Source organism: Cupressus sempervirens, chromosome 10, assembly GCF_028749045.1.
Source record: "Cupressus sempervirens isolate cs-2001-9-10 chromosome 10, ASM2874904v1, whole genome shotgun sequence".
Lineage (NCBI taxonomy): Eukaryota > Viridiplantae > Streptophyta > Pinopsida > Cupressales > Cupressaceae > Cupressus > Cupressus sempervirens.
Genome location: NC_143127.1, coordinates 172,990,464 through 173,013,593, shown reverse-complemented (window position 1 = coordinate 173,013,593; position 23,130 = coordinate 172,990,464). Strand labels below are relative to the sequence as shown.

Here is a 23,130-nt window from a genome sequence, read left to right as displayed (position 1 = left end):
ATGTTCCCAATATTGTATACCTATTCTCCATTCCTATGCCTGCAACCAAACGGGCCAAAAGATCTTAAAATACTTAATGCATCATCTAGGAAAATGTGTACTTTGAACTCATGAATCCATTTAGAAGCCAGAGATATCAACTTCTCTTTTTTAGTATCAGAGTAAAATAATGCAACTTTTACAAATATATGTGCACTCAGGAGGATTTAAGATACTTATCTATCTGAGCTAGAAGAATCATGAAAATTGAACAATGAACAGTCTCATAGCAAAGCAAAAAGATTGCATAGGTCTTCAAAACATATGTAAGAGAAATTGTTAAATCTTTTATGTTGAAAAAAAATGTTATTGAAATGTGTAGAGATGATTTATTTTAGGTAAAAAATCAAGTGAGATTTTAGAGAAAATGTATTTTGATATTCAATAATTAAATGTGAAAATTTAAATGTAAAGATATTATAGTCAAAGGTGCAGACCAGGGGAAACCTTACACTTCCACATATACAAACCTAGGATTTGGTCACCTGATATAAACTTTGAAATTGGTAGAGAACATGTCTGAGCATGAGAACATGACCCAATTACATACGTAGATTGTCTTTTGGCATGATATTTGGGACTATTAAATGTTGCAAGATTTAATATCCTAACTTGAGGTTGAGCCTTAGAAATTATGAAACCAAGGGCTTTGAGATTTTATTTTGTACGTGAAATAATATAACCATTTTTATGTCATGATCGATTTGTGTGTGATGTTGGAGTGTATAATTGAATAATGTTACTTCTTTCAATCATCATGTCATTTAACCAAAAATGGCAATGACCATTATTTTGTTGAGTCCAATTTACTCGGTCACCCAATATTCTCTACTATAATTATTCTACATTTTGGATGGTTCTCTTTATGGATTATGTACTCCATGTTGGAGATGGATGTTATGGATCTCATGTTATGATATCTTGTGAATTGATACTTTGATTGTGAGATATCCATTATGAGATGTATAATATTTGGAAGTGTTTGTATTGATACGGGTAGTTGATTTTTGGTATGGAATGTGATATTCTTTTCTTTGCTCATTATTGTACTTTGGTGACTTTTGTGATAATAGTTGATGAGAATATTTTGTGAATTTTATCTTTCTCTTCAAATTCTTTTTGTATGGTGCATTAGGGTAGGTTATCTAGGTTTATAGAGGGAAAGTGACTTACAATTGGGGTCAGAGCTCTAGGTGGCTACTCGAGTAACTCATTATAAGAGACTTAATTATGTGATAATATTACATATTAAATGAGGGTTTTAAAATAAATTAATACGATAATTGTGTTCCTTCCCTGTGTTTTGAGTGTTAGTACAAGCTAGGATGAGAGTAGGAGAAGATGTTTGATTGAGGTATTTCATTGTAGTAAGCATTATCTATATGAGAGGCTATTGATGCCACATCAAGTCATTTAGGGGCTAGGGTTCAGAGGTAGACTGCTGAGGTAAACTTAGAGTTAACTCCTGTGATAAAAATTACCTATATGCATCTTGTGTTAGTTTCCTTTGGGATCATCTTTGTTGCGTGCATAACACCACTTAAGATAGAGATCTTCAAAATCCCTTGCCTAGGATTTGTGTAGTTGGTTTTATGGTTTTTTCTATGATTAAGACACAATGTTATCTCCTTAGCATGGTGCAAGTGGGCCATTTAGGTTTCACACGGTCGAGTGTTAGTGATCTCCATTATTATCAAGATTCCAACAAATTTGTACTAGCACTGGATATTTTTGTAGTAGTTAAGCCTTATTGCCCAACTTGTTTGGATAATTTATCTTATATCTTCTATTGTTGGTCTCTACATCACGTATCATGTATAGTAAATGTAAGGTATAAGGATAAAATTGTGTGCATTCACGAAAACAAGTGAGGAAGAAATGCCAATGATTGATTTTCTACTAATAGGAGCCCTGAAATAATTAGATTCCTATATTGAGCTTGTAGAAACCTAAAAAAACTGAACTAGGTAACTTTCTTTTTTATACTCTGAACATGTCAAACTAGAGGGTCCAAGTTAACCCCTATTTGGAATAAAAAACTCTACAAACAAGTATTTTAGCTCCTAAATATATTACTACGACGGGCATTATAATGTTGGGGTTGAGGTTAACCTTGACTTGAACCTAACAACATCATAACTCAAAATGAAATACATATATGAAAAACACTCTAAAAGGCTTCTCATATATGTGCTCAAATTTTTCCTCTAAGTCCCATAAATATGCAAAAGTCATGTGGGGGTGGCTATATATAGGGGTTTTCCTTAGTCCATCCCCCATTTTGGTGATTTCCACCTCCACAAATAGTCATTAGAAAAAAATGTAATGTGTGTAGTGCTCATGAAAATATAATGGAAGGAGCTATATAAATGTAATGTAAAATGCCAAGATCTAGCCCTAGAGAGTGAAACCCTAGCATGAAAATGCAATCAATATTAGCTTGAGTGTATACCAATATGTAAATATGAAGTAACAAAGCACATGCATGAAAATACCATAGAAATCATACCAATCCCCCAAGGACTAAAGTACTCCTAGCCATCTTCATAATATGTTTGCAACAATGATATTGTCTTGAATGCTTGATAGTAATTGTAGATGTCTGAACAAAAGTTTGTAGACAATTAACTCCTTTTATTTGATGGATAATTCTAAGTTTTTGATTTCTATCTTGCAATTTCTCTATGTCAAATTGGGATGTCCACCAAAGTATACTCTCTTCCTTATTGCCAAATAAATAAGGTTACTTTTATAGTGATTCCAAGATTGAATCGTGCAAGAGTTGACTAGATTATGTAGGAACATATTTTCAATTTGAAATGTGCCTAAGATTTTGTGAAATTAATGCCTCGGGTTTAGGTTGACCTTGATCTCAACTTTGAGAGGCACCAATCGCCAAAGATTCCTTAAGATCTCAATTGTACAATTGGTTTGGGTTTGTGACTAAATTCAAAATTAGTGTTGAAAGAAGAGATGGATGAGAGGATGCATAGTGGTTAGGTCCTACCTTGATTTTTGCTTAAGAAAGAGAAATAAATTAAGAAGGATGTGTTAAGTCAAGTACCTTAATTGCACTTAGGAAGGAGATAGGAAAAATGAATCAATTGTGCCGAGTACAAGTGTATAATGCAAAAATACTAAAGAGGAACTAACTAATCACTAAATTGAAGTGCTTCCAATATCAGATGTTACAATGCTAATGGAACATGACATTGCCATGTTCCTAAACAATGAAACCTTACAAGTTTACAATTAAAACAAAATCATGAAGCCCTTCTTCGCTAATGCTATGCATTTGCGAAACTTGAAGCCTTTCAACTAAATTTCAGTTTTTTAGAGCTTGCAAAAGTCTAAATGAGATTCTAAATGGATGTAACATTTTAAATGATTTTGGCAATTTACGTGAGAAACTTTTTTTTAATACAATTTTTGAATGCCCACCTAATATATTCCTATTAATAATGAAAAGTTTCCACACATAATCACACATAAGCACCTACATCAAGACTGTGTCATAGACTCAACCTATGAGTGAGCAAAGGGTTGTAGAGAGTCTTCATTATGAGCAAGGCATTTGGGAGCTAGAACCAACATTTGGATATTGTGAACAAAGTCGAAGGGGATATGAGTAGCCCATTGTGGACCACACTTTGTTTGATAACCAATATGGAATGATAAAATAAGAACAAGAAATCAAAAATCTTGAATGCTTTGACCTATAAATGAATAATTAGTCGCAAGGATTAAATCACTGGAAAACCATCCCTCCAACCCTATCAATCTCTAGCCCTAGCAATCTCTATTTATGTCTCATAAGAAATTTTTAGAAGAGCCTTTTAAAATATTAAAAACCCATGAAAAAAATATTTTCTTTATGCTACTTTTTCTATACCACAAATCATGTTTAATTTGTTGCAATACACTATTTTCAAGACAAACTAATGAAAAAAATTTAATTCAAGTACAAAACATTAGTCTCTTCCTATTGACTAATCCAATAATTAATTTTCATAAAAGTAAATAAAAGCTAACATTTTCTCTAAACAACCAACATATTATCAATTCAAATATAAAAAGAATGATTATAAAAAAATATTAATATTGCTCCTTAATAATAAAGTTCTGTTTCATTTAAAAATACTTAAAATCCGAAGTTTGTTTCCTAAAAAAGTGTTGAATGTAAAATAAAATTTCAAAATAACTTTAAAATCATCTCCTCCGTCGGGGAACGAGAAACTTAACTGGTAGGGTTTAACATTTAGTTTCAGACGTGGTCTAAGGGATCTTCTGGGAAGCTTTGACAACAAGGACAGCAGGTTAACAACTCTTCAACATTCTTCATCGAATCATTTACTTGCTCCAGAAGATTGTAGAATTAGAATGGGCAGTATTGGAACCGGGGTATGTATGCGATAATCTTTTTCTTCCTTTCAACAAATTTAGTGCATGAACAACTATTGAAATCTACCAGATTGATGCCAGAAAAATGCTTAACAATAAGCATTTTTGTTTCATCCTTATTCAAATTCGTGGGTTGCAGCATGCAAGTACGATTATTTCCATGATACAGATGATGCTCTACACAGTCCTGGTCTGAACCATAAACTGGTTTCTGAGGGTTTCAGTCCTCCGGATAACTGGATTAGCACGCTTGTAGGTTTTGATATCCAAGGGTCAATTTGCCGAGAGCAGTGGTACTTTCCTAGAAATGATGTTGAATTTCGGTTTTATTTTCAGAATTATCTTTTCTTCCCCCCAAGTACTGCCTCTATTCGATGATTCCTCAGTTATAGATAATCATTCCTCGAATTTTGTCAGTTGACTGAAATGTTACTCTCTCAATCGATAGCAATTAACTGGCAAGTGCATCCCTCGATTGATGGCAATTCCAAACTGATAATTGACAGATTCCATTCCCTTAATTTCTCCTAGTTGAAAGCGCACAATCTGCCTTATTTGATTGATATCAACTGAAATTATTTACAATCCTCGCCACTGCCACGGATTAAACGGGGACATCACGTCAAACAAGCAATTAGGACTTATTAGAATGTGCTAATTACTTCACAGTTTAACATGTCAGTTGACTTGCTTGTGCAATATATCATTGGGGTAGCACCTGTTTAAACTTTTTTCTTGCTTGGCTACTCTTCCGCCAATCCCCACATCTGCTTTATCATCAATTTTTCTCGATATTACTGAAATTTTAGTATGCCGACAGGCTTACCAACAAATTTACTATGTGCAATATGTACAACAGACGTATACACATACATATGTATATTGTATGGTTATCCAGATCTGCACCTAATCTGTGTAAAAAAATGGCAAATTGCTGAACATGATCTGACACCAGAAGCAGCAATTTTTAGTATTTTAGGGTCCTTTATTTTTGTAGAGCAAATCACTGAAGAGGACTAATTGAATCTCTGTTTCTAGCATTCTGCTTTAGCTTTTCTTATGAATCGATTAGTGAGATCCAATATATTTGAACTTAAACAACTATTTAGTCTGACCATAAAGAATCTTGCAAACAAAATACTCCCCAGTTAAAGATTTCTGTCAGGCATTGATATTTTGTGAACTTATGTTGTAAATGATTTGTTTGTTTTAGTTAATTCCATAGGTATGTTTGTTTCACTGTTTAGTGTAGTTTTTATTCTGCATGAAATATTCTAAAGCAAGAACTGCTGGCTTTTAGAATCATATAGCATCACTCCAGTGCAAAGAAAACTTCTACTAAACAATTGAAAGTCCACAATACCTATGCTGTCAGATTTGGTGCCTTTAGTTGCACCATCAAGGTTTTTAACTTCTCATAAGGAGACCATTTCTGTAACGTCCTCTTTTTGGGATCACCTTATACTTTGCCCATGATGACTGGAAGTATTGCAATAACTTGGTCTGCTGTAGATGATACTGCTGATGATTATATCTGTTCTTTATCTTCTGCATCTTTTCTGCCTTTGATTAGCTAAACCAATGATAAGTACTGAAGCATAATCCTGCTGCACCCGATCCTTAGCCTTTATTTATTAGTAATGGACAAGGAGATGTGATTCACGTACCTTGAAAGGGGGGATCGATCCTTTGACTGATGGCAACTTACGAGATGTGTGGTTGAAGTATTCTGGTTGGTTTATGAAAATTTAAGCCTTATTGTGTAAGATAATTTCATATTGAAGTCGCTGTTGGTTCTACTTTTCATCCTCTGCCTATATATATATTCCTTCAGGCAGAAGTCATGTCGCTTCCAATATTCCCTTTAGCAACTTGGTGCATCCCTTCACCTTGCTAAATTGCACCCCTTCCTAAACCATACTCTCTGCTAATATACTGCTATTGTCTGCTGCTTGTAGCAGACTGTTGCTCTTAAATAGCCGGTTCCCCTTTTCTTCCCCTATGCCCACTTTCTTGGAGGTAATGCCCTCTCAAATATCCTTCAATCAAAAGGTCACAACTGTCTAAATCAGGTTGGCCATCAAGTAAAAATATACATTCTATATAATTAAATATCTTTTCCCAAGGTGCTTCACACAACGAGGTTGGTGCACATTAATTATCTAAGCCCTTGGTTGGCCCTTAATATGGGTTAAGCCTACGTCAGACATCTTCTGGGAAACAATATTAATTTTTTTCTTTTGTTGGGACTTAATGTTTTAAATGCCTGCGATCAAAGTTGATCTTAGGGATATGACAAATCCATCCTTTTTCCATGACATTTGATTCATGATGGTTTAGGCACTTTTTCTGACTTGTAAGATGTTTGGCACAGGGCTATTGAATTGCTTTTTTGCAGCAAAATGGAACTAATGATGCGTGCAAAACTCAAAGCTCTTCATGTCATGCCCTACCAGAAAATTCTCAGGAAACAAGATACAGTACAACAGCAAGTTTTTTTTTCTGTTTAACAATGCAGGAATGTTTTCATCAATGACATAAATGCATCTATGGTACCAATAACACAACCATGATGCATTCATATACACTAATCACCAAACATAAGAAGCATGAATTATCATCAAGCAATCAAGGTGACAAGTCTAGTGTTCCCAAGGTCCTATGGCCCCCATGTTTCAACCACTCAACAAAGACCTACAAGAGCACCTAGACAACGTTTCCAAGGCTCTCAACATGCAATCATGCATTTATAGGATCCTGTGGGTATCCAAGGCATCCATTGATCACTCAGGAGTAGGACAATGGCTCTGCAGGGTTGAATTACTAAAATCCAATCAATCAGTACAGTAATTGAGCTTCAAATTCGGCTCCAATTGCATGAAAGGAATCACAAGGGAAATAGGTATCCAAATCACTAACCCATACTTGAGACTTATAACTTGCTCTCTGTTATGGATGCGCAGCCTTGTAAGTCACAAATGTGCAAAACAGAGTCATATATGTGCATAACTGGGCTTGCAATCAACTAGGGGCAAAACTGAACACATGCACAGGAAAAAGTAATGGATGCACACCAAAAGTAAATGGATTTGCAACAAAAAGTTATTGATGCACAGCAACAAGCTACATACACACCAGTTTGCAAAAAGGGTCAAAAACATGCAAATTTGTAATTTCCCCTCTTATGTTTTGTCTCAGTTATCTAAATTAGTACAGATTTAATATTTATATCCCAAACTAAGGATTATAAGACATTTGAAGTTAAAAGAACTATTCATTTATTTAATCAAATTAAGTTATCTGTATATACATTAACATTCATATCCAGCCTCATGACTATTCCAACTCAAAGATTGAAGGAGTAGGTGTTTATCCCAGTTGCCTAGATACCAACTACCAATGGATTCCCTCAAAGTTTACAGGTCCAAGTTTGTTTCCCATCTTGGGTCTTGTCCTTAAGGCGTCTGAAATGCTAACCCCTACGCGATCTTGGGACAAAGATCCATCGCTTGGATTTATACAAGCCCCTCCTTGGAAACATTGTAACCTTCCGTGCTTAGGCCAAATAATAAATGGGTCTTGATACACACACACACACACACACAGATGTATGTATGTATGTATATAAGATTATTCAAATATATATATATGTATGTATGTATGTATATAAGATTATTCAAATATATATAATATAGATTATTTAGATGCATACTTAATATACAATACATATTCATCTTTCAGATATATGGATGTTTGTATGTAAATTAGCATCTGACATCAGATGCTTGATCATTTTATTACTGTCCTACTATGCTTCCAGCATAGTAAATGATTTAGTATCTTCCCTGAATATTATCTTCTCTTTTTCCTTCTTATATTTCTTTTTCTATTCCATGCATATATTATAGGCTATATCTGAGTTCTGTATGCTTAATAGGATTTCGATATAATATTTTGTCATCAGTAGTAAGTGCTTGCCAGATATAAACATAATTATTTTGATCTCAACCCAAATGCTTAATTATATACCTCAATTGTGTTCTGATCACTAATACCTTGGCTCTGTGATAATAGTTTGTGTATCTAATTCAATCTCTGTATATTATTTATTACCATCTTCCCTTATGTCGATTCCCTACTTATATGTGTTTTGAGCCATGGTTGTAGGTTGTGATCCCTCTTAATAGTTAAAGTCAATGAGTGTTGATTGATCAAGTATCATTGGTTATTGTTTAGTTTCCTTGACCTCCTCAGATTTGTGCTTTTGGGCGCATATTCACCACGGAGGCGGTTTTTTGAGCTTTGAACATATTCTTCCCCTGGAAGTGGCACTCTAGGGCGCACACTAGGTGTTGTGAGGGATTCTTACTATTGAAACACATTCCTTGACCCCTAGGAAATTGCGCTCATGGGCTGATATAGAGCGTGGTCAAGGATTTTTCCGCATGGTCAAGGATTTTTCCACACTTAGTAATGTCTTTGCATTCCTACATGCTTCTTTGATCCATAGTCATTTTTGCATGTCTTGACATTCTTGGACTAACACAACAATTTTCTTCCATGCTTAGTTAATTTTCACGCCCCTTCTTCTTTTGGGTGCTTTTTCAGTAATGTTTTCAGACTTAGTCATTCTCAAGCTTTTTCTGACCTTTCCACTTTTGGGTGCCTTTTAAGAGATGTTTGCAGACATAAACCATTTGTTGACCAATTGCTAGGCTTGTTCAACTCTTCAGATATAGAATTAGATACCCTTTTGCACATTCCTTTGCTAATGCTCATTAGACTTGCCAAAAATAGAGTTACTATAAATAGTAAGTTTGTTTAAATGCAAAATTAGGGCAAATTGGGGCACAATGAGACTTAGAACAGAATGAGACTTACTAAAAATAGGCAATTCTAAAAGTAGTAAGTACTTCCAAAATTAAATTAAGGCCATTCTAGGATGTGATGAAACTTTCTAAATATAGATATACAAAAAATAAAACTTCCAAAAGTAGCAAGTACATCAACACATTCAAAATTTCATTGGTATCTTCTCTGAAAGATCAGTTCTTTTTCACACTTGACCTAATTCACCATGTCTTGCAAACTTTCCATTCTAAGAGCCAAAGGCAAATGCTATTTCAACTCTAGACCTAGCCTATTTCATCAATTCTTATTTGAAATGCAAGGAACCTTAGGAGCTTGATGCCAAAACAACCAAGAACTAAAGTTAAAAAAGCCAAGTGCATCAAAAAGCAGGGGTCCCAATTTACAATGGGGCAGTTTGTGAAAAGGTCACAATAGGGTCCTTATGATCCCAAGTCTTTTCTAAATAGTTTACAATAAGGATAATAGCCCCAATGGTGATAGGTGGTGGCACACGGAAATGAAGATGCAAATTTGTAGTACAAAATGGTTTGACAACATTAATTGATGTTAATGAACACTTCCTCTTTTTAGAAAGGAAAAGGTGTGGATCTATGTAAATTTTTAGAAGAGCCTAAAAATGTCCATTATCAAATTAAGTTCAACAAACTTGGTGGTGTTGTTGAAGATAGTGCACTTGCAATGGCTACTACTTTGTCTCATAGGATGTGTGTTTAGGCTATTGAACAGTTTTAGAGCGAACCACATGTTTCTACTTGTACATTGCATCAAAGAGCAAGAATGATGTGAGTACCTTCATTCTCTCATAGTGTTGTGGTTGAGTCGTGTGAGGGCAAGGGGAAACACAAGATCAGATAACCCCATAGATGAATTGTTCGTGTGTAGCGTAAGAATCAAATAGATGATGCCATTGGCAAGGTCTTATTTGCCAATGACATCCCATTTAATGAAGCTTGATCTCATTTTTATAAGGAGATGACGTCGATGGTGGTGAGGGAAGGACTGTCATATGTGCCATCCGGTGAGCATATAGTGAGGACCACGATCTTAGATAATAACTCTTCTAATGTCACTTTTTTGATGGAGAAGACAAAGGGATATTGGGTTGACTCTTGATGAAACATATTTATGGATGGGTGGACGAACATCTGCCATAGTTCACTCATCAACATCATGGTTACATGTGTAGGGTGCCCATATGTTTTTGGGGTTGTTGATTGTTTAGGGCATTGCAAGGATATTGATTTTCAGCTTGAGGTCGTTAGGGAGGTTATTGAGGAGGTTGGGCGACAAAATTTGGTCAAAGTAGTGACAAATGCAACACATATGTACAGCTGTAGGGAAGCATATGGAGGCTGCCTAACATGTATTTGGTGGACTCCATGTGTGCATGCCATGAATAATGCACTCAAGGACAGAGGGAAGATTGATGGGATTAACGGAGTGGTCAGTGATGGAGAAATGTTTAGATGTTTATCTACAACTACCACACTTCTCATGCACTCTTCACTAGCTTCACAAATATGCATCCTATTTCACTCTCGTAGAGCGAATGATTGAGTTGCAAGAGACATCGCAACTCATGTTTATGACTACAAAGTGGAACCGGTGGGGAGAGGGCAATATAGAGCAAGGGAAGAGGGTGAAAGAGATAGTGAAGAGTTATGTATTTTGGAGTGATGCAAAATGCATAGTCTCTATCATTGCAATGATTTTCCAGGTCATTAGACACGAGGATGGGGATGCACATACCTTTAGAGAGCTATATGAGTGCAACAATTCTATGCTTGACTAGATGAGGGTTGTTGTAGGAGAGGAGGTGCCCACTTTAACACTCTACGATGAGCACATTTACTCAATCATTTTGTGGATATGGGACAGGTTGAACACTCCTTGCATATGGCTTCTTATGCATAGAATTCAAAGTGGTACATGTCTAGACCTTATAGAGTTGCATTGATTCAAGATGATGAGGTGGTGATAGTATTCTTTAGGTGCATTGATAAGATTTACGATTCTAATAATGTTGGCACGATTCAAATTGTGTGGACACAATTTGCCACTCCTTAGGGGTTATTAGGATGTGGTAAAGACGGATATAGGAACATTGGCACAAAAGGATCCAATTTTCTGGTGGAATTGTCATGGATAGAAATCAGAGACTACCACACTAGCCATTCGTCTGCTATCTTATGTTTCTAGTTCTTTAATTGCAGAGAGGAACACATCTTCTTATAACTTTATTATTCACTTAAGAGGAACATACTTGACTCTAGGAGAGAAAAGAAGCTAGTGGTTGTACATAGTGCCTTGTGTATCATTGACCACAAGACATGTGTGTACAAGGAGAGTCCAACAACACGATGGGATGTAGAGCCATAAGAGCCATCCTAGATTAATGAGGGTTAGGATGTTGTGGCTTTAAATGTAGGGCTTGTTGTTGTTTGTTTGGGGGATCAATACCGTGAGGAGTCCAATAATTCTAGTGATGAGGGGTTTGCTTTGAGAGATGATTAAAGGCCTCCTTTGGCTACATTTTGTACTTGTTTTAATGTCACACTACTCATTGTAATCATCTTTATGATATTTTAAATATAATAGAAATCTTCCATTTGTCAACTCGACAATTTCATTTGTTAAATTGAAATTTTATTTAGTATTCTATTGATATTCAATGTTCATTGTTCAATGACGTTTCTTGAATTACTGTATTTGCAATTTTAAAATTTGCAATTTTACTTCTTATTCAGCTTTTTATAACTAGCATTTTAAGTACTATACATATAGTAGATAGTATATATACCCCCCATACCCCTCCCCTCCCCCTGCCGCTGTCCCCCATTGCCCCCAGTCGTAGGCCCTTTGTCCTCCCATCTCCAAAACCTATGCCGTGTCCCCTTGTCCCCCCGCCCATGATAGGCAGTTGAACATTGATTTCATGTGACCCATACAATGCATGAGGCCTTTAGGAAGGCAGATTTCTCTATCATGATCATGGATATGTTTTTGAATAAGTTGTCCAAATAATATTGTAATTTCATTCATTTGAATCTTCATGTTTTGGGAACATTAACATGTTTTGTGAACGTTTTTTTGAACTTTCATTGACTCTCCATTTGCTGTTCTTGCATATCGTCATTGTTAGAGCTTGAAAATTGATTGCCTGAAAATCTACCTAGTATAGGACTGCATCATTTGTTGTCAGAGTAGGATTAGATCTTATTGTGAATTCTGATTTGGAAAACCTTGAAGCTGGCTGAAGTACTTCAATTGCAGAGGGGGTTGAAGAAGTGAGGTTTTTCATGGTGATGCTAGGATAAAGAGGTGTTAGGAGCAATAGCAACAAGGTTGAGTGAACAATGCAAAGGAAAGGTGTAATGATTGATATTGTGAATAAAGATGAATTAGTAGAACCAATTGAATAGGGATGTCTAATGATTGATTATGTGAATAAACCTATGTTCCCCCAAGTTTCTGGGACGGGGATAGAGGGAAGGGCTTGCAGGATGACAAAATTTTTTGTTGATTTTGGGGATGGGGGGGGATGACAAATGGGGACGGCTATATAACAATAGGGAAAATTAAAATATATAGAGATTAAAAATATTTATATGAAAACATGGATAAAGCATGTACTTATACATAATATAACCTTAAAATATAAGAATCAACAGAATTCATATCCAAACTTGTGTTACTTTGAGAGTCAAAGTCTAATTTGTTCTAGAAGTCAAAGTGAAAGTCCGCTAGGTGTCCCCAAGTCTCTGAGATGTTTCCGCGATGGAGACGGCTGAAAATATATTGGGGACATTTCCTTGGGTAACACTGGAATAAACCCCTAATAAGGGCACATCTCATATTGGAAACCAACCCTAGATAAAAACTCCATGTCACAATAGAGTTTGAATGTAGAAGAAATGATTGATTGAAATGATATGAGTTTGAATTAGTAGAAAAATCATAGAGGGTGAAGTTGACAAATACCAAAGCTAAATGGTAATGCATCCATCTGGTGGGAACATGTGCAAATAAACCAAAGAAAGCAGTGAAAGGAGAAGATTTAGTTATGGAGTTAAACGGTGACAACGTTGTATATGTTAATTGTTGAAGTAATTACAAAATCTAAAGTAGAAGGAACTAAGTTTCAAGTGCACATTAAAGAATTCTTGGCTTGATGTTAAAGTTGGTCATGTTGAGGGTGATGAGGAAAAAGTTGTAAGATATCTTACTGGGGCATGGTTTGCTATTCAAGATGGTTAGCATGATTTGAGTGAGATAGGTGGAAGAAGCCTTGAGCGTTTAAGAAAACCTAGCTAGGATGCAATAGGATAACATTAGAGGAAGATAGAGATTTTCTAGAGGAAGAGAGCAATTATGTGAAAATAGAAGACTTGCAAAGTAGTGCTAGGGAATTTAATATGTTTCATAACCAAAATTACAATTTCAACACTAGATGAAAAGGGAATGGCTTTAGAGGAAGAGGAATCTTTGGAGGTGAGGCAGAAGTTTCATTTGCTACTAATGTGGTGAAGAAAATTGTATGGAGTTCACAAATATTGCAAGATTATTGAAGAAATCATGTTGCCGAAGCCAATGAAGAACTTGAAGCATCATCATGACCTATGAAAGATGAGGAGGTGAAAAGACAAGTCCACGAGCCACTAGACATATGTTTGATTAGAGAAAGATTGAGTCCTTGTGCTGTAGTAGTGCTCCTAGTACCAACCTATGTTACTGGGGATTGCTGGTAAAGCCCAAGTCTTGGGTATAGGTGCAACTTGGGTATGACGATGGGTATTTCTTGGGTGCTTGGGTTTTCTGTGGGTCCTTTCGTAAATGACACATACCAAACCTAAGCATCCAGAAAGTACCCAAGGGCTGTACCCAAATCAATATATTAAAATATGTGCATATGAGATAATTATGCTGTACTTTGAAATTATCATCAGAACTTTGTATGAATATACTAAGTGACTCTTTATATGAAGCCTTTAAATAACCCAATGAAGAGCACACGATTAAACTGAGAGGGGGGGGGGGGGGGGGGTTGAATCAGTATAATTATAACTTTTCCAAATTAAAACTTCTATCCGCACATTAACTTCAAATTCTGAAATGGACAATTATGCACATGAACAGAACACAATCATTTACGTGGAAACCCAATGCGGGAGACAACCACGGCAAAATAATTGCTTTTATATAAACTTGTTCTTGTGCAATAATTTGTAGGCACCAACCTACTAGAGGCTGCTACCTCTATGTTTATGAGCACCAAATCACTGGAAGCTCCAACTCCTACACTTTGCAGGCACTGATCTACTGGAAGCAGCAACTCCTCACTGCTGTCTTTGTGAGCACCAACCCACTGCACACAAACTGTTTTTCCACCTTGATACTGTTGCTTACTCAACTGATGATGAATCTTTAAGTGCACAATGTTTTATGAATTCTTTAATCTCTGCTCATACACACCCTTCAATCTTAATTTTGTTTTACCTCAAGTCAGCCTCCAAATATATATATATATATATATATATATATATTTCTTTATTTATTTAACATATTCCCAACTGACGTATATAAATCAGATTTTTAATCTGATTTTATATTTTTCTTTTTAATACTTCTCTTATTCTCTTGCTTCTTCTTCTATATATATGTGTGTGTGTATATATATATCAGATTTAAAAATCTGAATATATATTTCTTTATATTCACTCTTTTCTTTTTATTCTTCTTACATCTGCTTTCTTTTTTGGAACAGAATAACTCTCATTTATATTCTATCCAGTAGATGTGACTTTTCAAAATGAAAAGTTGCATCTAAAATAAGCAACAGCTTCTAATAAAGTATTTTACTCTTAACATAATCACATCTTTATATAATGGCTTGTTAAATCACTTTAATATTGTCTTCTAAAATAAATCACTCTCAAACGCTGTAAAATTCCACGCTTCCAAATGCTATTCTATAAGTAAATCCCAGGAATTTTTCCGCACTTACAAATTCTGAATACAGGCACCACCAATAAATTCTGAATACCGATTTCTTTAGTCAGTGCAACATTTATACTGAATTGAGTTACTTAATTGAAATGCATATAATGCTGAGAAACATTTATTTTGAATTCAAAGATATGCACCTGAAAGATATAATGATATTAATCCTTCACAAAGGAGTATGAGAAATCTGTGACTATGCACCTGTGTCGCTAAACAGAATCCAGTCAGAAACCGGTAGCCTCTTGTTGGAATGCTTGTTCTATCCAATCAGGAATAGGAATAGTGCTGGTAACCATCCACATCCCAGTATTCCTACTGACACTAGTACCACGCTGGCCACAGTGAACTTTATCAACAAAGTAATCTGACTGGTTTGGGTATATTACTGAATGCCGCTAAACCCAACTCCTTGTTCAGCATCAACCAGGAGAAACGCCAGATGGGATGACACATAGGTTCATCATTTCTGCACAGATAAACAAACATGAAAGACGAATAAGTTCCTTATCTTTTTTCCCATGCATTCTGTCTGTAATCAATCACGGCTTTTGGGCAATATATTACTGATATTCGTTGAGGAATACAACTGCTTAACCTTGATGAGTCATATCCATCGAATACTTCCACTGGGTCAGAGGATCTCTGATAAAAGGAATGTTCTTCTACCACCCTGGCCATTACACCACTTTAACTTCATTCATTCATTCAAATCTGCCATCTCCATCTCCAGTGTGGCTTTTTAACATATAAAATTTAGCTGCAAGTTGCCAATCTCATAATTGTTCCCGTGGAATACCAACTGACTTGTTAAATAATAGTTTTTTAGGAACTATTATTGCTTTATATACACGGTTTCATTATTTGAACAAATATTATTTATTAGTTATAATATATTAGTGCATAATATTGTCACTAATATAATATATTTAATATGATATAAATATTTATAATATTGTCCTTTTAGAAAGACAATTTTTGAGTCTGGGGGATCATTACAAATCTCCCCTTCCTCATGTTGCTTGCCCACAAGCAATTGTAAATTAGGATGTCACAACACTTGCTCTCCTTCCCAAGTAGCATCATCTATTGGCAGATTTTTCCATTGTATTAGATATTCCTTGATAGAGCAATTTCGCAAGTGCCTTTCTCATGTATCTAGAATGCATTCGGGTATAGTTTCCAACTTTTTCCTGAATCCAATGGGGGTAATTCTTCTGATACTGTTACTTGTTGGCCTAAAGCCTTCTCGAGGCAAGAGATGTGATGCAGTGCAAGGCAGGAGAATCCCCAAAGGAGATGTCCTAGCCCCCAACAAATAACCACATAGCGGAAACACAACAACAAAGCAACAATAATGCAAGATTTGATACCAAATCACAATTCTTTATTCATAGATGTAACTGATTACATGCAATATGCCCGATTGTAAGGCCTTTCGGGTTAGGGCCAAATACAAACAACAATTACAAAATTAGTTCTGCAAGATCCAACAAGATTCACTTAAAAACTCGATTCTAGCTAGTCCAGATCCACAATTGGATAAGAACGCCAAGAAGAATCCACACTTGTATCCTCAGGTCCACCAAGCAATCTTCTGGTTCCTAAGCCACAACCCTAACTCTTCAAAATTCGCATCTACATTTCATCCCCTTCTCCAAGCTGGAATCAATAACTACTCCTAAAGACTCCACAAACCCCTTACTTATACCCAACCAAGCCACAAGTCGGCCGAGCTCATTTCAATCTAAATTAAATCCCTTACATTAAATATAGGTCGAGCCACAAGTCGGCTACAACACTAAATTAAATTCCCATACATAAATTAAATGCCAAAAGTCAGCTCATAGACAACTTGGCATGAACAAAACCAAAGCCAATATTAACACTCGGCACATACAAGAACACTTGGCACCAACAGGAACACTCGACACCAACAGGTTCACTCGGCATCCACTAGGAGCTACAGTAACTCGGCATCTACTAGGAGCTATAGTAACTCGACATCCAATAGGAGCTACAATAACTTGGCATCCACTAGGACTACAGTAACTCGACACCCACTAGATAGCTCGGCAGTAACAGAAAATTGAAAACCATTGACACTCGACTCCAACATGTAGGATTGCGTGGAAGCTTAGGATGCTCCTGCATCAGACACCCTAGGTTTGAAAAGATGTTCTAGTAATTGGAAGAACATCTTCTGGGATTCAACACATAAATCCCAAACTGGTTTTTTGTCATGTCCCCATTTTGGAGGCAATTTGATTTAATTAATTTAATTAATTAAGTTGTCCAAAATAATGAATATTTTATGAGGATGACTAATTAATTATTTTAATTAAATAAATAAGTGATATTAAGTTAATTATTTATAAAGTTATCAAATAAATAAATATTAAAAGGTAACTTTATATTTAATTAATTTAATAAAGTGACTTGAATTATAAAATATTTTATAAAGTCACTTAATAGATAAAATAAAATAATGTTCTAGAAGCTTCTGGAGAAAGTGGAGGAAAAAGAATAAATAGGCACCCCGGGCTTCATTCTAACCATCCATATTTGTTGTTGTTGATGTTGATGTTTGTTGATGTGCATTGTGGAGCCTAGGGTTTCTGCAATAGTCACAACTGGCCATTGAGAACGAAAACTCTCAATTGGTACACAATTTTGAGGGTGTGAAATATCACTTGAATTATTGCAGCTGGGAGGAAGATACTTCAGTCTTCTATTTGTGCTACATTGAGAAAAAATATTTGTGGCCATTGAGAACGAAAACTCTCAATTGGTACGCGATTTTGAGGGTGTGAAATATCACTTGAATTATTGCAGCTGGGAGGAAGATACTTCAGTCTTCTATTTGTGCTACATTGAGAAAAAATATTTCAGTTCGAAAAAGCAGGCCGAAAAAGCAGTTCGGAAAAAGCAGGCCGAAAAAGCAGTTCGAAAAAAAGCAGGCCGAAAAAGCAATTCGAAAAAGTAGGCCGAAAAAGCAATCCAAAAAAACAGGCCGAAAAAACAGAACCGAAAAAGCAGGCCGAAAAAGCAGGTCAGAAAAAACAAATTCAAGAAAAGCAAAGAAAATTATTTCAGCCATCCACAATCAGGGGCGGCAGCTAGAGAGGCACAACTTGGGCACTTGAGGAGGTTATTTTCTATTCAGTGGTATTGCAATACATCTATTCTCTAAGGCGACTTCATATGCCAGGTCTGATGCGTATTTTCATAGTTGCCTTTCACTATAGAGTGCTGTTGTAATTGTCATTTCGTAATCAAACCTATCATTCATTAATAGATACATCATTCATTTTTACATTCCTCACAATGGTATCAGCAATCCATGGCTTTAGTTGTATTTAATCATGCATGTGATTAGTGTACTGCTATAGGGGAGTATTGAAGTTAGATATTTAGTGTTGCATTAATTTTCATTGGCAGCTGTAGGTGCATATTACTTTACCAGCAATCATCATATTTTGATATCTTTGTAAATGTCAAGGGTCTTGGCTAACTTAGTATGAATATTGTATTGGATACTCATTCTCAATTAAGGAGATATAATTGCTGGTCATTAATAGTTGTCTTTGAGCATTAATATATCATTTTTTTATCAGCTAGTTAGCTTGCATACCAACTGTTTGTTAAAATACCAGTTGGCTGTAGGTGATCATTTTCATGATTAGAACTCATATATGCATTCACTATTGCCAAAAATTAGTTGCATATTTATGTTAGGTCATTGTTTAGACAATTTGGAGTCTTTTGTAAGCATTCTCTTTGAGGCAAATCCAAACAAGAATCACTGCAGCAATTTGAAAAGTTATATCAGTCAGAGGACCCTTGCTTGCAAAGTGTTTGACGAAATGTCAAACAACTGAAGTATAAAGATTTTTGGTGTTGGAAGAAGTTAGAACCTATTGGGGTTATTACATTCTTCACATACATATCCTCCAAATTTTCAACTCGTACACTTTTTCCTTTGCTCTTCTTTTGGTTCTTCACATCCATCTTAGGTGTGCTACAGGGCTTCTTTCCATGCTGATCTCCAACCTTTTTAGAATCTGCCAACTCAGCTCAACTACTAATACTCAGGTTCCTCCTACCGAGCTCTTCATTCCGCAAAGGAATCAGGGAAAACTTTCTGCCACCTTTTTCAACAGTAAACACATTCTTGACACAATCATGAAAAACCTTGCAATCATATTGCCAAGGTCTACCAAGCAACACATGACAACTGTTCATGTCCACAATATCACACAACACTTGATCCTTATACTGCCCAATCTGGAAATTAACAAGGCATTGCTACCTCACTTCCAAAGCATGTTCACCTTGCAGCTAGTGAATCCTATAAGGATAAGGATGTCTTACTCTCTTCAAACCAAGTTTCTGAACCATCTCTTCAGCAATAAGGTTATTAGTACTACCACCATCCACAATCACCTTATAGACTTTACCACCAGACTTACAACAAGTCCTGAACAAGCTAGTCCTCTGAACAAGCTATTCCTCTGACAAGATTCCAATGTCCTCTCACCAAGCAGTACTTACCGAGCCAACAAACTTTCTCCTTGCTTAGGTTGACTGTCTTGAACTACAACATCATTTACAACAACAGTTGTCCTTCCAATTGGACATTCAAAAGATCTATACCCTTCTTTACCATATCTGAAACAATTATCTTTGAATCCACCTCCACCTGTTCTTCTTTTTGAATCAGCAAGTTTTGGTTCACTTTCAGCACTTGGTTTAGCACAAGCTATCCTGCTTCTCCTTCCCTATAGCATTACCTTGACCTTTCCTCTTTAACTTATCCTTTGCCTTCAGGGCATACTGATAAGCATTCTCAACTGAAGAAATATTTAGCATACCAACCTCATCCTGAATATTGAATCTCAAACCATTAATGTGCCGAGCTAACTTTTCATTTGACAATTCTCTATGACTAGACCGAATAGTCAACTTGTAGAACTCCTCAGTATAATCTTTCACAAACATATCTTTTTGCTTCATATTCTGCAACCTCTTAAACAACTCAAGTTCATAATCAACAGGAATGAACTTGGCCTTCAATTTAGTCACCATCAATTGCCATCTAGTGATCATTATTTTACCTTCCTCTTCTCTATCTCTTTGTAATTCTTTCCACCAAAGAGCAGCATGTCCTTTCAACTTAGTTTGTGCCAACCTCACTTTGAGTGGATTCTCAATATCCTCAAGCTCAAAGTAGTCTTCCAGTTCACCAATCTAATCAATCAGGTCTTCAGGAGTCAAAGTACATGAGAAATTAGAAACCTCCATCTTATGCTTCACCTTCAACTGAGATCTAGGTCTAGCAAACTGATCAGCCCTAGTTCCAATAGGTCTCTCCACACGATCAGTTCTGTTGTCACCACTAGATTCAACAACTTAAAAGTCTTCAGCAACTTCCTCATAACTACCTTCAGTGCCCACATGCCTAGGTACACCACCTAAAGCACTTACAATTTCAGGAATCATGTCACTCTTCATCAATGCAATCTCAGATCTGAACTCTGCTCTAATCTTCTCTGAGATCCTTTCTTCCACAACATCACTAAGATCATCAATTGCCCTAGGGTCCAATCTTCTTGGAGCCATCTTCCAAAATTTTAGCAAACCCTAAGCAATAGATCCACCAATCCAGAAGATCAATCAGCCACAAGATCAACCTTCTCTGCAAGTCCTAGTGTAAACTGCCTCAGCTTTGACGATCTGTCAACACATTCAGGAACAACCTTCGCTCTGATACGATCTGATGCAGTGCAAGGTAGGAGAATCCCCAAAAGAGATGTCCTAGCCCTCAACAAATTCTAATGCAGTGCAAGGCAGGAGAATCCCCAAAGGAGATGTCCTAGCCCCCAGCAAATAACCACACAACGGAAACACAACAACAAAACAACAATAATGCAAGATCTAATACCAAATCACAATTCTTTATTCATAGATGTAATTGATTACATGTAATATGTCCAGCTGTAAGGCCTTCTGGGTTAGGGCCAAATACAAATAACAATTACAAAATCAGTTCTCCAAAATCCAACAATATCCACTTACAAACTCGATTCCAACTAGTTAGATCCACATCTGGATAAGAACATCAAGAAGAATCCACACTTGTACCCTTAGGTCCACCAAGCAATCTTTTGGTTCTTAAGTTGCAACCCTAGCTCTTCAAAATTCGCATCTACACTTCATCCCCTTCTCCAAGCTGGAACCAATAACTACTCCTAAAGACTCCACAAACCCCTTACTTATACCCAACCAAGCCACAAGTTAGTCGAGCTCGTTACAAACTAAATTAAATCCCTTACATTAAATATAGGTCGAGCCACAAGTTGGCTACAACCCTAAATTAAATACCCATACATAAATTAAATGCCAAAAGTCGGGTCATAGACAACTTGGCACGAACAGAACCAAAACCAATACTGACACTTGACACATACAGGAACTCTCGGCACCAATAGGAACACTTGGCACCGACAGGCTCATTCGGCATCCACTAAGAGCTACAGTAACTCGACATCCACTAGGAGCTATAGTAACATGGCATCTACTAGGAGCTACAGTAACTAGACATCCACTAGGAGCTACAGTAACTCAACATCCACTAGGACTACAGTAACTTGACACCCAGTAGACAACTCGACAGCAAGAGAAAATTGAAAACCACTGGCTCTCGGCTCCAACATGCAGGATCACAAGAAAGCGTAGGGTGCTCCTGCAGCAAGACGTGAAAAACATTATGTATCCGATTGCCCTCGGGTAATTTCAATTCATAAGCAATTGCACCAATTTTCTTAACAATCTGATAAGGTCCATAGAAGCGAGGCTTCAATTGTTCAGTTCCACTACGTTTGAGTGAGGAATGTCAATATGGTTGTAACCTGAGGTACACTAACTTATCCTCATCAAAACTACGCTAGGTACGTTTCCTATCGACATACATTTTTTGTTGGTTCTGTGTAGATTGTAAGTTTTCCTTGAGTGCTTATAAAATATCTTCACTTTCCTGAAGCCACCTTTGAGCTTTGGGTACATTACTATTGTCAAAAGCAAAATCAACAAAAGTTACAACATCATATCCATACAAAGCCTTGAATGGAGTCATATCGATAGACATATGATATGTTGTGTTGTAATAATATTCCCCTACATATAACCACCGGATCCAAGCCTTTTCATGCCCAACCACGTAATTGCAAAGATAACCTTCAACCCATTTGTTCACAATCTTTGTTTGTGGATGGTAGTTGGTGCCGTGGTTCAAATCTGTTTTTGTTAATCTGAATAATTCTTCCCAAAAGATGCTCAAAAATATGCTATCTCGGTTGCTGATGATGTTCTTTGGCAAACCATGTAAGCGGAACACCTCTTTGAAAAATAATTCGGCAACTTAAACCATTGTGAACTCTGTAGTAATAGCAAAGAAATGTGCAAATTTTGTCAATCTATCAACCACAACAAAAATACTATCTTTACCTTGGTACTCGGGGCAAACCGGTAATGAAATCCCTAGAAATACTTTCCCAAGTTTGTTCTAGAATGGGTAAAGGCTGAAGTAGTCTTGTTGGATAGGAATGCTTGGCTTTATTTTGCTGACATGTGATGCATTCCTTCACATATCGTAATACATCATTTTTAAGCCCTTTCCGTGTGAACTGTTCACGGATTTGCTTGTAAGTTTTGAAATAACTAGGATGTCTTACCAAAGGTAGATCATGAACTGCTTGCATAATTCTCAGTTTTAATTTAGATCCAAGTACAAGAAAGATTCTATCCTTGTAGTAAATA

General features: G+C 36.2%; 1 protein-coding gene across 1 annotated transcript in view; it reads left to right on the top strand.

Moving 5' to 3' along the window:
* Positions 1-4,211: 4,211 nt before the first annotated feature.
* LOC149533182 (proteasome subunit alpha type-3-like) overlaps positions 4,212-23,130 on the top strand; it is a 47,724-nt gene continuing 28,805 nt past the window's right edge. The window contains exon 1 of the mRNA XM_089807260.1: positions 4,212-4,440. Coding sequence (XP_089663386.1) covers positions 4,420-4,440 — 21 coding nt within the window. The 5' untranslated portion in view covers positions 4,212-4,419. The remainder of the gene's footprint in view (positions 4,441-23,130) is intronic.